At 41.5% G+C, this 15403-nt stretch overlaps 2 protein-coding genes across 3 annotated transcripts; one reads left to right on the top strand and one right to left on the bottom strand.

Moving 5' to 3' along the window:
* Nucleotides 1-223: 223 nt before the first annotated feature.
* Nucleotides 224-6869, bottom strand: ankrd29 (ankyrin repeat domain 29). Of its 2 annotated transcripts, XM_083767451.1 has the most exons (10): nt 6728-6869; nt 5626-5736; nt 4558-4656; nt 4189-4287; nt 3832-3930; nt 3298-3396; nt 2535-2633; nt 1529-1624; nt 1089-1187; nt 224-490 (listed from the first exon to the last, which is right to left on the bottom strand). In XM_083767451.1, exons 1-10 carry the CDS (start codon nt 6737-6739, stop codon nt 404-406), a joined length of 900 nt encoding a protein of 299 aa, XP_083623577.1. In that variant the 5' UTR covers nt 6740-6869; the 3' UTR covers nt 224-403. The 2 variants fall into 2 exon arrangements, with proteins under 2 accessions (XP_083623577.1, XP_083623578.1); XM_083767452.1 differs by lacking the exons at nt 5626-5736; nt 6728-6869 and adding an exon at nt 4797-4839.
* A 520-nt stretch (nt 6870-7389) lies between these two features.
* Nucleotides 7390-13324, top strand: cts12 (cathepsin 12). Its single transcript, XM_083767027.1, has 9 exons — nt 7390-7529; nt 8331-8506; nt 8969-9091; nt 9644-9814; nt 10005-10226; nt 11487-11655; nt 12055-12160; nt 12365-12499; nt 12952-13324. The coding sequence occupies exons 1-8, from the start codon at nt 7451-7453 to the stop codon at nt 12462-12464; spliced, it is 1146 nt and encodes a 381-aa protein (XP_083623153.1). The 5' UTR covers nt 7390-7450; the 3' UTR covers nt 12465-12499; nt 12952-13324.
* Nucleotides 13325-15403: the final 2079 nt, after the last annotated feature.

The following is a 15403-nucleotide window of genomic DNA, read 5'->3' on the forward strand; positions in this document are numbered from 1 at the left end:
TCAGGGGACCAGACAATTCTTTTTACAATTTCCACATGAATTAACAAAATGTACAGTTTTATTACACCCATTAAAAAAGCAAATAAAACATTGCAAAATATTTAGAATGTTACAACACCAGGGGGAAAATATTAAAATAAAAATAAATGCATATCAAAGGACACAGAAAATGATGTACTTTGCAAATTTACATCTATCGAAATCTAACAAACAAATGCCTTTCTCTCATGTTCACATTCACATCTACAGTGTATGTCCAACTGCATCTCAGCTGCAATCAAAAGCAGGCACCACATATAGATCTTTTAACAGGTTTGTAATGTTTAGTTGCTGTCTGTAATCAGCGCTGTCAGTGTGTTTCTCCACAGCAAAAGTGCAGCCAAACAGCGGAAGTCTGGGGTTGTCATAAACTATTTGCATTCCAGAGTTTTGGATGTAGAGCCTGTAGGATGCGACCACTCTGTGTAAGATCGGCAGGCAGTTCATTGCTCTGTAAAAAAGATACAACAACACCAGTTAACTTAAGGCATCACACACCTGAGTGTTGCAATATATCTGCGCTATGTATCATGCCCTACTTCAAATCTAAGGCTTTGTTCAGACTGCAGTCAAATCTGATTTGTTTCTGAAATACGTTATTTGCAAGTGACCAGGTCGGATTTATGTCAGACAAGAAATTTGAAAATTGTCAATCTACAAGCTTACAACAAGACTTTGCATTTTATTTTTACAATTTCCACAAGAATGATCAAAATGTAGTTTTATGTAATGGCTATTTTGTGAGTGTCCAGACCAGATTGATCTATAGAAAATTTGAATCGCTTTTCAGAGCACATAGGAATGTGGTTCAAATCTAGATAGCAAAAATGAATTTCCATGTGGAGTTTTGCTGTTCAGAGTCTTCAGATTTGATAAAAACCAATCGCCAAATTGTAGCGTACTGTATTTAAGTACAATTTGCTTCAACTCCTACATCAGGTACTTGTCAGAGTAGGGCGCCCTCTTAGAGGGCGTCCCCAGAAAAGTTATTATTTTTGGAGGTCACGGCCTGAGAAAGTTGAGAACCACTGCTCTGCAGTCTACAGTACCTTGTTGGGAAGTGTGGGGTCTGCATTGGCCCCAAGCAGCAATGAAACAGTTTTAAGATTTCCACCCATAACAGCAGCATGGAGTACAGTAGAGCCATTCTGGAAACAGCAAAAATGACCATAAAAAACAAAACCATATTGTCACTTTCGGGTAGAAACCCCCCAAAAATATTTGGTTATTATTATTTTTAAAACAATGTAATACTGAAAATAGCTGATCTACAAGCTCACAACACCTTGCATTGCGAGGCGCTGGGAGCTTGTATATCTGCTATTTTCACTAGTTTTGTGTGACACTCTTGTATGATGGAGTAGGGCATTCATTAACGAAAAAGCTAAACATTTTGAAATACGAAGCAACAATATGAACCTTTACAGTAGACAATATTTGAAGGAATTGTATTAGGAAGAAAGTCAACACACATGGTAGCATCTCCTACCTTGAGAAGGCCCAATGTGGGAGAAAACTTTAGGAGTTCCTCAATGACGTCATTATGGCCCTTGAAGGCTGCCTTGAATAATGCTGTTGATCCATCCTACGAAGAGACAGCAGCTTATGTGTTTAATCCGCCGTAATGTAAACAAAAAAAAGAAAATTCTTTTTCGCCGCTTAGGAAGAGAGGAGGTGCATTTCGTGTTGACAATGAACCGGAAATCGTCACATGCTGTGAGCTGCTAGGGCTTCTGGGAAATTGAGGCCAATGCAAACGCATTGGGTTCAACGCCTCATGGAGGCGGGTCCTGTGCTGCCTCTTCTCGGTGTAGCAAGATGGCGGGTGGTTCGATCGTTCATAACAAACGGGGGAGCTATTTTCGCTCGATTTTCGCGGATTAAAAGCCCAAATAATTCAGCGTGTGCTCTAAAGGTAATACAACAATCTCGGCAGTGAAGGGGGGTTGATTAAAATGCGGGTTAATCGTAAAAAACAGTCAAACTGTTAACACATACCGGTACTGTAGTTTACAAACCTTTCAAATTATCACATAAGTTCCTGATCCCTGATAACAAGAGCACAACCGGAGACAAGAAGCTGCCCAGAATGCTGTTAATGTGCTTTGCCTGTCGATATGCTTCCAATCTAACTTGTTCCTCAGACATTACTCTTAATGTAATCTGGGAACACAGAGATTGTAATTTATGACTAAGGATTGACCAGATAAGCAACGATGGTGGCTCTCTGATTTGATGTCATTAGTGCTCTTCACAACTGACTGACTCTGACACTGCAAAGCTTCATTAACCCCTTTCAGCTTCCCTATTTTGGGCATGTCATTACTCATAATAGGAGAAAGTTGTATATTTCTTTATTATAATTTTTTTAATAATGCAAATAACAGATCTACAGTACAATCTCACATTGCGTCACGCTTTGGCGTGTTGTGAGCTTGTAGATCAACAATTTTCACTATTCGTAGCAAGTATACGGCCAAGTAATTACAAATTACTTGTCTGTCAGCATCCCGATCAGCACCGCGTAAAAGCAGGACCTTGACTACCTCACTCTGGCCCATCTGGGCTGCCATCCACAGGGGGGCAGTGCCATCCTGGACAGTAAAGAGAAGGAGAAGAGAAATATATCTGTTCATTGGAGTGATGGCCAACACAGCGACCACATTGGTCAGGACAAGCTGACATGCTCTATTGAAGCAGGTCTCTCCACAATGAAATTTGTTCATAATTTGCGGAACTTTCAAGCGGTAATGCCGAATATGTAGTTATGACCCTAGCCATATATTGTGTTAAATAAAAAATGTGTTTTCATACCAAAACATTTATCTTCCTAGTATTACATAATATAAGGTACAACGACATATGACACAATTATGTACGATCTATGTATTTTATGACACACTCACTCGTAGATAAACATGTATTCATGCCGGTGGGGAATTTCACGAGTGCAATGCAATAAGTGTATAAACAGTCTTTAGCCGTGGAAATTCAAACCCACCTCCACAGTCCACACACATGACTACCCATCTGATAGATGCTTTTGTCTTTGATTGCGAAGGCCATGGATTCAGAGCAGGCAGGGTCCCATTTTAAATAAAGTGCAAACTCTGCCCAGCTGGTACATCAATGCCTGCCTGGGTCGGAAGCCCCAATGCACTCAGACAGCTGATGCCCCATATGATTCAGTGTGGATTTATGGATGATGACAAACGTATACATTAACGTATACGTTATACAGACTATAAGTTACCTCACCTCCCTTTGTTGATTCACTTTGGCACCAGATGACAACAATTGACGTATGACATTCACATGGCCCTCCTGGGCCGCAAGAAAAAGAGGGGTGGCACCATCCTGAAACAGAACACGAGAATCTCACTCCTGCAAAGCAGTGCTGGCATTTGACGCAGGTAATGTTGAGCAGATGGCTCAATACAATTGTCAGCGGAGCCCAGCTTCAGATTGTATTTAAGTCAATCATAGCCTCCCTATGCTTAACAGAAAAGTAAAAGCTAAGGGAACACAAACAAGATAGACTTTTGTCTCTGACACAAACTGCCTATCACTGTCCTGTGTACTCGGGACATGTCTGTGTCAAAATGTCATCATTGTCTGATTCAGCAGGTGAAAGAAACAGAAACCTGAGTGGTTGAATTCTAGCAATTGGGACTGCATGTACAACTGACCGCCATATTCCCAACTGTCAGGTTTGCAGAGACATACACATAAAGACAAATGTGACTCTATAACGTTACGTGTGAAGGGTGTGTAGATGCATAAGGGGCTCACATGCAGCTGGTCATGTACATTGGCCCCGTTCTTCAACAGAGTTTCCACCACTTTGGAGTGGCCGTGCTGGCAAGCAACGGTGAGAGCCGTGCCGCCGTCCTGCCAAAAACACGTTAAGGTTTTAGGTGACAGTGTAACTAATAGTAGCATTACAGGGAAGAGCTCACGATTCTGTTTAAACATTTGGACACTCTCAGACTTCTAGAGTATATTAATAAGTTATGATAAAAAGGTTTGAGAACCACTGGTATATGATAAGAAATATAGGGAACTAATATCAGCAGAACATACAGAAATATTGTTATTCAGATCCACAGTCTAAATACTAGAGCTCCTTGTCCTGTTTCCCATTAGTACCTTTGTCTGGAATTCAGTCGAGGCACCAAATTCGAAAAGGAGCTTCACAATGTCCCTATGACCTGCCTGGGAGGCAAAGAACAGGGCAGTAGAGCCTGTCTGAGAAAACAAATATACTGCATATTATATATAGGGTACACATACACACACCTCCACACACACATTTTCAAGATCTTTGTCAACGTATACCTATACCTGGCCACAAGCCATGGTGTGTCAAATATCTATTTAGAGAAAGTGGCTCTATCTCGTTCACTTTTTAAAGACACAGTGCAGTGTCTGCTGTGAACCTTCCGTTTGTTATCCAGTAAAGACAGAAATATGCAATGCCCTGTATTGCTGCTGTGAATTGTTTGGTAACATTCCTACCTCTCTCTGGTAGTTGATGTCTGCTCCTTGCATGATCAGATCCTTAACACAGTCGCTATGGCCATTGTACGAAGCCACCATCAATGCCGTGGTTCCAGACTGGAAAGAAAAACAATAAACAGCATAAACAGTAAAGCTTAATATATACTTATCACTCAACCAAAAATAAACACACACATCTTCAAATTTTAAAAAATGAGACGCACTGAATCACATTTTTCATTTGAAGGTTGACTCACTGACAAACTATGCTTTGTCCAGCCGGATCCTTGATAATGACAGCTTTACTGCACATTACCGCGATGAAGAGACGCCTCAGTATTTAGCAAATCTCTCATGAAATGATGATGACTTCAGTTCAACCAACACTTAAATGACACAGAGATGAATATGCTCTCATACTTTATGAGAGAAACAAAAAAGCACATCCATTGTGGGTTTGAGGGTGCACACGACTATTGGAAATTGCAACTGCTTCCATAACATATTGCATGTTTTGTATATGTGCTTTTAATGTTGTACATTACCGGTACTTTACACTGTAACTTGCTGCTGCTAATATACTTTTTTATGTTGTTGAAACGTCTTGAACACACACACACACACACACACACACACACACACACACACACACACACACACACACACACACACACACACACACACACACACACACACACACACACACAGTCACACACACATGCAAAGACAAGTAAAGGGGTTGAAGCTGACAAGCTGTCATCCTCTCCTACCAGTAGGCCTACCAGGTGTTTTATGAAACACACTTGAAACCCGGCAACCCAGCATCCATATTCTGGGGGGAATATTAGCCAATGAAACATTGCTGATCTACAATCACACAAAGTGTCACATTGTGAATGTGATGCTTTGTGTGCTTATAGATCAGCAATTGTTGGTGACGAGAGCTTTGGTGTAGAGTGCAAAAAAGAAGAGCGTACCAAGTACAGTTGCAACTCAGGTCCGTTTTACTAAGTATAGAGTGTTTTTAAGACTTAGTGCTTAGAGCGTGCAGCGGAGGAGCCGGGGGGAGGCATGCAGTGTCCGTACACTGTCTCTGCAGTCTGCGTCCACGCGGCCACTGTTGAGGAGCAGCTGAAGCAGAGCCAGGTTCCCCTTCCCAGCGGCCCAGAACACAGCGTTAGCCAGAGGCGTTTCCTTCTGTTGGGGTAAATAAATACACAGCAACAACAGCCATGGGCCCACGGGCACCGGCGCACCGCTATTATAAAGCATTACAGGCAGCATTTACACCAGTGTGCGCAAACAACAGCAAGGCCTCACCTCAACGTCATTTTGGAATTATGGCATAAATGACATTGTCAGCTAAATAACCGGAGGTTGCAGGAAACTTCAGTAGCCAAATAATCATCAATAGCCTACATCCTCCCAAATGCACGCGCGCATGGCACGCAGTGGACGGCTGTACGCACACATGTATGCACAAACATATTTGTCTTATATTTGTCTTATCATTGTTGTGGGGGTGTTTTTTTTTCATGTAAAACATACATCTTTTACATGATCTGCTGGCACAGCCCCCCTACCCCTAAATTAGCCCTAACCTCTCACCTCAACCCTGAACATATAAATCTAATCCCTACGCTCCATAAACCATCACAGCCTGTTATGTTTCCAATCCTGACAAAATCTCTCTTAACCAGGGAAAAAAAAATACTTTTCGTTCAATTTCTTGGATTTATTGACTTATATAGCCTACTCGTTGGCTTAAACATAAAAATAATATAATATACAAATATATTAGTAAAACACACACACACACGCACGCACACGCGCGCACAAACACACACACACACACACACACACACACACACACACACACACACACACACACACACACACGAGTGACACGACACAGACGCATCACAACTACTCAAAGGACTTGCTACTGTCTGCATGCATAACTATGATGATAGTCAATGAAGTGAAGATCACATCATGCAACCATCTAATTCCAGTTTATACTCGTATCCTCAGAGAGATTTAAATATAGATCCACCAGGTTATGAAAACAACAGACATATTTTTGGAAAGTATAGTGTACACTTAGCCTATACAGACAGAGAGGGTGATCTGATTTTATTTAGCCCTGCGATGTTGTTTGCAGGGAAAAAGCAATATGGTAATTTACCTTGAAAGACATTGTGCAGACTTCATTCGTGACTCATGCTTCTTCTTGCGTAGTCATTCATTAAAGATGAAGATGATAGGGGCCACACGCAGCTGATGAGCGCCACACGTCTATTTTGCCGCACTGTGTTTGGGTGTTGGCGGCGTCTGCCCGCCGACATAATGACAACACAACACACGGTCACTCTGCAGCACCGCATGCAACGCAAATCACTGACCACTGGGCGGCGCTGTTCAGTCTATTTCTTCTGGCCTTGAATTCATCCTAAATCCTGCATGCATTTTAAAAGCATCCGCCAAGTGTCCTTAAAGTTATTTGTTATTATGTTATTTGTATTGACTTTGATAGGCTTTTCAGCAAACTGAAAAAGACGTTGGGGGTCCCGGCCGACCTGCAGGGTTGAGTCACTCACGAGTCACCACTGAGGTTAGATGACATCATACAGTATGTATAGGCCTACTACATGTCGGGAACCTTGTGGATGGGAACTGAGTTGGTGTCAGGTATCATTATGCACAGTTATGGTAATTGAGGGATTTGACATATAGCAGTTCTTTGGGCACACTGTCAATAATCATAGAGGTATTACCTGGGAGGAGCAGAGGAAAGTGTCTTGTTTTTGTTGACTAAATGTTCCTCTCAGGTGTTGTGTCATAACTGTTGGTGCAGGGATTAGGACAAGTATAGTGGAAACATGCACTTCTAGCAAATCTATATAAGAAAATGTACAGTGGCATGGCTGCATCACAGTACAGAGTCACTCAGGACAACATGGGAACGAATCTGCTTCACAGCCAGGCGGGTAAGTTGATTGTAACTACAACTACATGTTTACATTTAAACTACAGTTAGATTAGTTAATTAGAGTCTGCATGGGAAATCTGATTTTCTTTTCTTTGCAGAATCAGCTATTGTTTATGAATTAATGCACCTTGTGCTCAAGAAGTTTTGGGGAAATTAACAAAACTATATCCTATAGTCTAGAGTAGACTAGACTGTAGCTATAGCTATCAAAATAGCTGTTATTCCCTCTGTTATTTCACTAGGCTTTATGAGATTTAATTTGTAAAGAGTGTAATTGCAACACATTGCTTCTGTGTGGGCTTGGGGCTACATAACTTATTTAATATTCAATAACCAAGCCACAACCCCAAACCTTTCCTCTCCCACCACTTACTGCAGGGTCATTTCAGTAATAGCATCACATAATGTACAGTATTTTTCTTCGTCTTCTTCTGCTTTAAATTGGACTACATGGAACCCACCCAGAAGCAGCAACCTTTGTGTTTTGCATCCCATGTTTTCTATTAAAGTTTAATACAGCTTGGATACAGTGTGGACAATGTGCATTGTGACTTTGCAGATCTGCTATTTTCAAAAGTGAAATGGAGACATTCTACCTAATGAGTTCTTTCTACTTTTGGTACTTTTAAGTATATTTAATACCAAAACCATTGTACTGTTACTCAAGTAAACTTTGAATTCCAGACTTTTACTTATTATTTTCTTCATTGCAGTATTCATACATTGCTGTATTCATACTAAAATGTGAGGATACTCAAGTGTTTGTTTCCACCACTGTGTGTCCGCACTGTGCCTCCAGTCCAGTGGAGCAGCTGCATGTTGCGAGCGGCGCTCCTCTGTGCTCTGCTGTGGGGACCGCTGCAAGCCACAGAGACCGAGGAGGAAGAGGAGGTGGCGGCGGCGGCAGGACGCGGAGGAGTGCTGTCAGACTGGGACATGTGGAAGCTCTCCAATGGCGTCAGCTACGATGACACGGTTAGATTGACCTTCTCCTGCTTCTAGGTGTTTGTATCCACCGCCACAGTGCGTCCGGCTTGGCAGAGCGTCGATACAAACACAGTTCTATGCCTACATTGCAGAGAGCTTTAGATTGTGTCAAAGGTCATGTCTCACCTCTAGACGCAGGATCTGACAAAGTTTGACCTGATGGTCAAGATTGAATGTATCTAAGTTGGCACTTGCATAGGAAACCATGTTCAAATCCGTGGTAGAGTAAAGTTTTAACTCAATAACTACTATTATTAGGCCTAAACTTATGTTAATTAATAAATGATATACTGTTGTTTTGTTTAATATATCAATTATATGACTATGTGTATGATATGATATACGGCACTTAGAAGTTGCATTACTATTTGCCACTTTGTAATGTTATCATTATTATGCCACTTTTACATTGATAACCAAGCAGCCTGTTTGGTGTGTTGGCTCACACAGCGCAGCGAAATGCACAGGAGAGTCGTCTGGCAGCAGAACAAGCGGGAGATCGAAGAGCACAATGCAGGCCTTTACACTGGAACAAAGATGTTCACCATGGCCATGAATAAATACGGAGACTTGGTAAGAATTATTACAATTGTACGCTTATTGAGTTAAGCTTAATCTAAATCTAAATCTAAATATTAAATAATCTAAATCAGTGGTTCTCAAACCTTTTAATTTCAAATTAAGACACACCCATAACTTTGAGAGTGTACTACTACTAATGGAAGCAAATTTGCTACTATGCTGCTAGTGCTAGTTACAAATTACAGACCTTTAAGGGTCCATTTGGAACCCCCTCAAGGAAAACTGAGAGTCCCTGGACCCCACCCCAGAAACACTGATCTAAATAATTGTGTCTTTCACGGTCTAAAGTTGCTTAAACTGTGTTTTGTTTATGTGTGTAAATTTCAATGAGTTATTCTACCAAAAATAAAAAATAAATGTTTTAATGTCATGCATAGGGAGCGTTTCTACTTTCTATTAGTTGTCTGAAATAAATTAAACAAGTTGTTTTGATCAACAATGTTGGGCACAATGCAGGTTTCTCCAATTCCATTTAAACAGTACAGCCAATAACATAACAGATACCAATGTCTGACATACTCTCTTTCTTTTCTCAATATTCAGACAAGACAAGAGTACCAGGTTTTACAAGGAGCTGCAATAGACGCTCAATTTGTAAAGAGAGGGAAGAAAGTGTCAGCGCGTAAACTGCGCTACAACGCAGAGAGGCTCGGCATGGGAGGCATGACGGTGGACTACAGGGCTATGGGTTACGTCACTGAGGTCAAAGACCAGGTAAGGACATATTCAACCAAACCATATACACTGTATATACTTAGTAAAACAGTCAGCATTGTATTTGGCGTCCCAATTCCCCAAGCATGCATTGTATATTAATTAATTAATTTAATTATTTATTCGCTGACTGATTGATTGATTGGTTGTTTGAATGTTTGATTGATCGATTGATTGTCTTCTCTCAAAGGGCTATTGTGGCTCGTGTTGGGCCTTCAGCACTACGGGAGCCATCGAGGCCCAGATGTACAAGATGACGGGAGAGCTGGTGTCTTTGAGCGAGCAGAACCTGGTGGACTGTTCCAGATCATACGGTACCTACGGCTGCAGTGGCGCCTGGATGGCCAATGCCTACGACTATGTGATCAGTAACGGCCTGCAGTCCACGCTCACCTACCCCTACACATCTGTGGTAAGAAAAATCACACCTGTGTGAAGTGTGCACTGAGCGGTGCAGGCCGCTCAACAACACCGCTGGCTGGCTGCAGTAGTTGCTCAGTGTGAATGGCCCTTTAGGCTGCTCAACAGTGTCACTTTGGGTCACCCAGCGGTATTGCACTGTTGAGGCCTCGTACTCAGACAGACAGACAGACAGACAGACACTTAGGGCTCCAATTTCGTCTCCGACTTTAACCACCCGCAACGCGGCCCGCAATTCAGCCGCTGCCCGAAAATTACGAATATTGGAGCTTTCTCTGTCCCTTAGTGATATTTTCGTCCAGCATCACCCGCTATCTTTTCTGCCGACACCGGTGTCGTCATGGGCGTGTTGGCACGCTTTCCCCTAAATTGCTATTTTGGTCACACACACATTTGGGAAAGCGACAGTTTAAAAACACCCGTCACTTATACCCGTAAGCATTGCCAAATTAGTTTGGTAGAGCGGTGCGGGCTGCGCGCCTTCATGGAGATGTCCTTGGAGTAAGGCGTCTCTCCTTATTCTCCTATACGCATCTCTTTGTAATTTTCCTATAATCAGCAGAAGTGAGTGCCTTCTTTGTGTCCATTGTGTTTATAATTGTATAGTCAAAGACTATGCGCGATTCCACACATTTGTTCATTCAGTTTCATCATTCCATAGCGCAGCAAATGGCGTTTAATCCAATTGACCAATCTTTCCTTTCCGCTTGATACCGTTTCGTAGAGAAGGCATACAATTCTTTTTAAATGAGCAAGATTTGAGCGAGTTGTGACTCAATGAAAAGACGAGTGTTCTTGGCTCTGTGCGGGGTGGAGAAAAAAAAGAGGGGGGGCAACGCAACACTTCCATGGGCTATAGACTGCACTAACGGGCAACGGATGAGGGATCTCTTAAAGGCAATGGCACGTGGACTGGTGATTGGTTAAATTTGGTTTAATTATTGTAACGCCCAAACCACACCTATGCATAATATAACGGGTAACGGAGGTGCATGTTTTAGGGATTTAGACAGGTAACCAAAATACCAACTTTAGTGGGGGAACACCCCTTCCCCACTGCTAAATCCCAAAACAGTATATTTAGAAAGATGAGACGAAATTGGAGCCCTTAGACTCAGACATACACATGCGGCCAGTCATTATTGGAGCAGTTAGGCACCGCTCAACATTTTTGGGGAGGTATGTTCCCCCTAGAATATAGGCATACTTTGGGTTCAATGGTTAAAGTTCCTCTGTATTTGTCTCTACACAGGACACCCAGCCATGTTTCTATGACAACAGGATGTCAGTGGCTCATGTCTCAGACTACAGGTTCATCCCCAAAGGGGACGAGCAGGCCCTGGCCGACGCCGTGGCCACAATCGGTCCAATCACAGTGGCCGTAGACGCAGATCATTCAAGCTTCCTGTTCTACAGCTCAGGTTTGTTTTCCGACACACACGCACGTCGCACGCACGCACGCACACACGCACGCACGCACACATACATCTTCACTTGTACAGTTTTGGTCGCAAGACCTTCAAGGAACAGATATTGCATGATGAAGGTCTGTGACCGAAATGTTTCACCTACATTTGGGGTCACTGATGGCCGAATGGTTAAAGCGTGTTCCGGGTTTGATTTCCGTCCAGCCCCCAAAATATCTTTCACAAAGGTAGCACAGCCACAGCCTACTATAGTACTAGTGCAGACAACATGCACTTGAGCACATTAGGCAGCCACCCCGCATCTGTCACCAGGACGCTTAAAACATGCAAACATTCTTTCTGTTTTGAACACAGAACAATGAGTTTTTAAGATATTGTACCATTCTCTAACAGGAATATTTGAGGAACCCACCTGTAACCCCAACAATTTAAGTCATGCAGTCCTGTTGGTTGGCTACGGCTCCGAGGGAGGCCAGGACTACTGGATAATTAAGAACAGGTAGGAGTCATTCAGGACAACCACATTACTTGTGGCTGGGATACTTTATGATTTCACAGAATGTATTTCTTACAAAGTATGAGTTAGCTCCTAGGGAACATAACAATATTCTAAATTATGGAATTGCATGTATGTTTTTTGTATTTTATTAATTATTTTCATTATTACCATTTTCCCATGAATGTGTATTTTCCCTCTTCATAGTTGGGGTTCTGGCTGGGGTGAGGGTGGCTACATGCGAATGATCCGGGATGGAAGCAACCACTGTGGCATCGCAAGCTACGCGTTATACCCTATTCTGTGAGCCTGACCACATACATTACAATCAAGTTGGGCTTCGGCTAGTCGCAGTGTTGTTTTTGGCATCAAATTTCTATTTTAGTTTTAGTCTTTGTCTTTTGAATAGTTTTTTAGTCGACTAAATCTACAGGTGATTTAGTCGACTAAAATGTATTTTGGCGGGGCCTTGATGCCGGCGTAATGACTGTTTTTACACTTGCTGAAAATAGCCGATCTACAAGCTCACAACGCGTCGCAGCGCGACACGTTGTGGGCTTGTAGATCGACTATTTTCAGCATGAAACCAAGTGTAAATTCACTTATACTGGATCTCTTGTCTACTAGTCCATTTTAGTCTAGTTTTTATTTCTTGACGAAATTGTCAGTATATTTAGTCTTAGTTTTAGTCATCATAGCTTAGTTTTCATTTAGTTTCTATTTAGTTTTTGTCCGTGAAAAAAGGTAGTCGACGAACATTTTTCGTCTTAGTTTTAGTCAACGAAAACAACACTGGCTAGTCGTGATTTTCTTTAACCACTTTTAGCCCTATTTTTAAAAAGAAATCTAAAATAGATGATCTACAAGTTCACACTGCATCGCATTGTATCGTGTTGTGAATTTGCAAATCAGCATTTCTCGCTATTTTGTTTAAAGCAGCACTATATAACGTATTTTTTAAATGAATACATTTTAATTTTGTCCAATCTGTATGGTAGAGAATGTTGATACAACTTTTACATTTAGTTTGGTTGTATTTTGTATCTGCTTTTCCATTGAGACATTTAGATCATGTCAAAGGTCCCACCTAGACACAATAGTATAGGACCCTGTGGAAAACGAGATGATGCATCTCAAGCTCATCAAGCTCATCATCCAACAAAATTTCAAATAAATATACCCTGAGCAAGCAGGTGGTCTCTATTAGCTCAATGGTAAGAGGAAAGTTACATAGTACAGCTATAATGTATGAAATGTTTTATATGACATGCCCAAAGTAGGGGAGCAATTTGAAAGTGGTTAATAGGTCACCAGAAAGGATATCATACTAGTTCACTAGTTTTATTTTTTGTGAATTTGAAAAATTGTGTTCTGCAGGAACAAAATCCACTCTCCAGGATTTGAAGAATAACAACTATGTTATGCCATTCTTTGCCCCAAAAATGTAAAACTGCAAAGCACTTTCAGAGATTTGTTTCTTTTCACTGTATGCGGAAATAATCAAATGAAACCATGCACCTTTGATTTATGAGTAAATGCCAAACATGGCATTCAGTGTTTCCCCTCTGTTGATTTGAAAGTTTAACAAATTCATCATTGTCAATGAAAGATAGTTGCTTATCATATCTTCATGATACAGTATCTAAAATATGTCAAGGCTGTGAAAGATACTGTCTTGTTTTATTACAGTAATACTTATCTGGAATGTATTATAGATTATTAGATTATTGTCATAGATTATGTAGCCTATCACTTTTTAAAGTTGTTTCAACAGTGACAATGAAATGCCAGGAGTTCCCAAAAGCGGCATGTGACTGTTTATGAACGTACATGGCATGGGTAAAATCTTAACATTTTATAATTTTTTTATATTAAAGCAAAGTAGCCTATCACTATTGAATAATGATGGAAACATGAAACATTTGTATAAGGAGTGGATGCAGGTTAATATTTGGGAAGTTTCTTTCAAAGTTTTGTCTGGGAGACATTATTGCAATGCACATTCTATGCACATTCCATTAAAAAAAGATACTGCTTGAACTAATTGATTCTTTACACTTTTTTACGTGACCATTTACTTCATACAAGGTCATATGTTGCCGAGGGTTAATGCCATTTACTCTGATCTTGCACTTTGTAAGTCACTGTAGATAAGAGAGTCTGCCGTTCCAGACTCTGAAGGGGACAATAAAACTAATAAAGGTATTGTTTTTGTCATACACTCGGCCTACAGTATGTGTCATAACAAATCGAGGTTTACAGCCTCTCACTTCATTGTGGTACACACAGTTCACGCTATCAATGCTGCATGTACAACCGCACCTTCATTTATAGCTTACTTCAGGTGTGCCGCAAATAGCCGAGCTACAAGCTCACAAAGCGTTGCACTGTGTCACGTTGTGAGCTTGTAGATCTGCTTTCTGCTATTTCCAGTAGTATAAGTTAAGCATTAGTGACCTTTGTGCATACCTTTCACTTCTCACCGCCCAGTCGGTCGGTCTGGATGTCTGTCAGTCAATAGGAAAAAGAACACACCCTCACACCAGCTTACAGGGAGATGAGGGGTGAATTGAGCTGCAAGCTCATTAAGAGGCTGACAGTGCAGAGGAATATTATGACCTGGTTCTGGGGAGTGCAGTGGTGGTTTCTGCTCTACTGGGCTTTGTTTTGCTATAGCGTTACTGGGCAAAGCTCGCCACAGAAACCATCCAGATCTTGGCACGGTTATCATCTTCCACGGAACCATGAGAGAGGCGGCGGTCCCTGGCACCAGAAACCACACATCCATAAAACATACTGCGATCCTTCAGTCAACAATCACACAGCAGGCGACATCACTCAGGTAATGCAGCTCTTCAGAATGTATAGCTCCCCCAGGCGTTTCTGCACCTCTGCTGAGTTTAACTTGAGTTGAGTTTAAACTAAAGAGCATAAAAATATACCTTTAGACTATTGTCATTTACTATATTACAGTACAGTATATTACTATGTCATCCAATCCTAGAGAGAACTCACACAGGATACAGGATAATTAAACCAGTGAAATTGGCAAGTGATGACAAATGAGCAGACACAATCCAAACTGCACACAAGGTGTATCTATTTGACTCACGTACTGGGGTTGAGTACTTTGTCCACCACTGAGTCTGATAAACGTTGTGTGTGCGTCCATACAGAGGTGTGGTGCTGGGTTCTACAGACAGTGGAGTGGTCCTCATAAGGGTCAGTGTGTGCCTTGTAGCTGTA

The sequence above is a fragment of the Protomyctophum parallelum genome, assembly GCF_964188405.1.
Source record: "Protomyctophum parallelum genome assembly, chromosome: 6".
NCBI classification, from domain to species: domain Eukaryota; kingdom Metazoa; phylum Chordata; class Actinopteri; order Myctophiformes; family Myctophidae; genus Protomyctophum; species Protomyctophum parallelum.

Bases quoted from the DNA above. Each gene is read 5' to 3' on its own strand.
- ankrd29 (XM_083767451.1), bottom strand. The intron at 2,634-3,297 runs GTGAGGTAACTT...TTTACTGTCCAG, and splicing joins AAGTGAATCAACAAAGGGAG to GATGGCACTGCCCCCCTGTG. The intron at 1,625-2,534 runs GTAATTTGTAAT...GTCTCTTCGTAG, and splicing joins ATCGGGATGCTGACAGACAA to GATGGATCAACAGCATTATT.
- cts12 (XM_083767027.1), top strand. From the start codon at position 7,451: ATGTACAGTGGCATGGCTGCATCACAGTACAGAGTCACTCAGGACAAC. The intron at 7,530-8,330 runs GTAAGTTGATTG...CTGTGCCTCCAG, and splicing joins TCTGCTTCACAGCCAGGCGG to TCCAGTGGAGCAGCTGCATG. The intron at 10,227-11,486 runs GTAAGAAAAATC...GTCTCTACACAG, and splicing joins CCTACCCCTACACATCTGTG to GACACCCAGCCATGTTTCTA.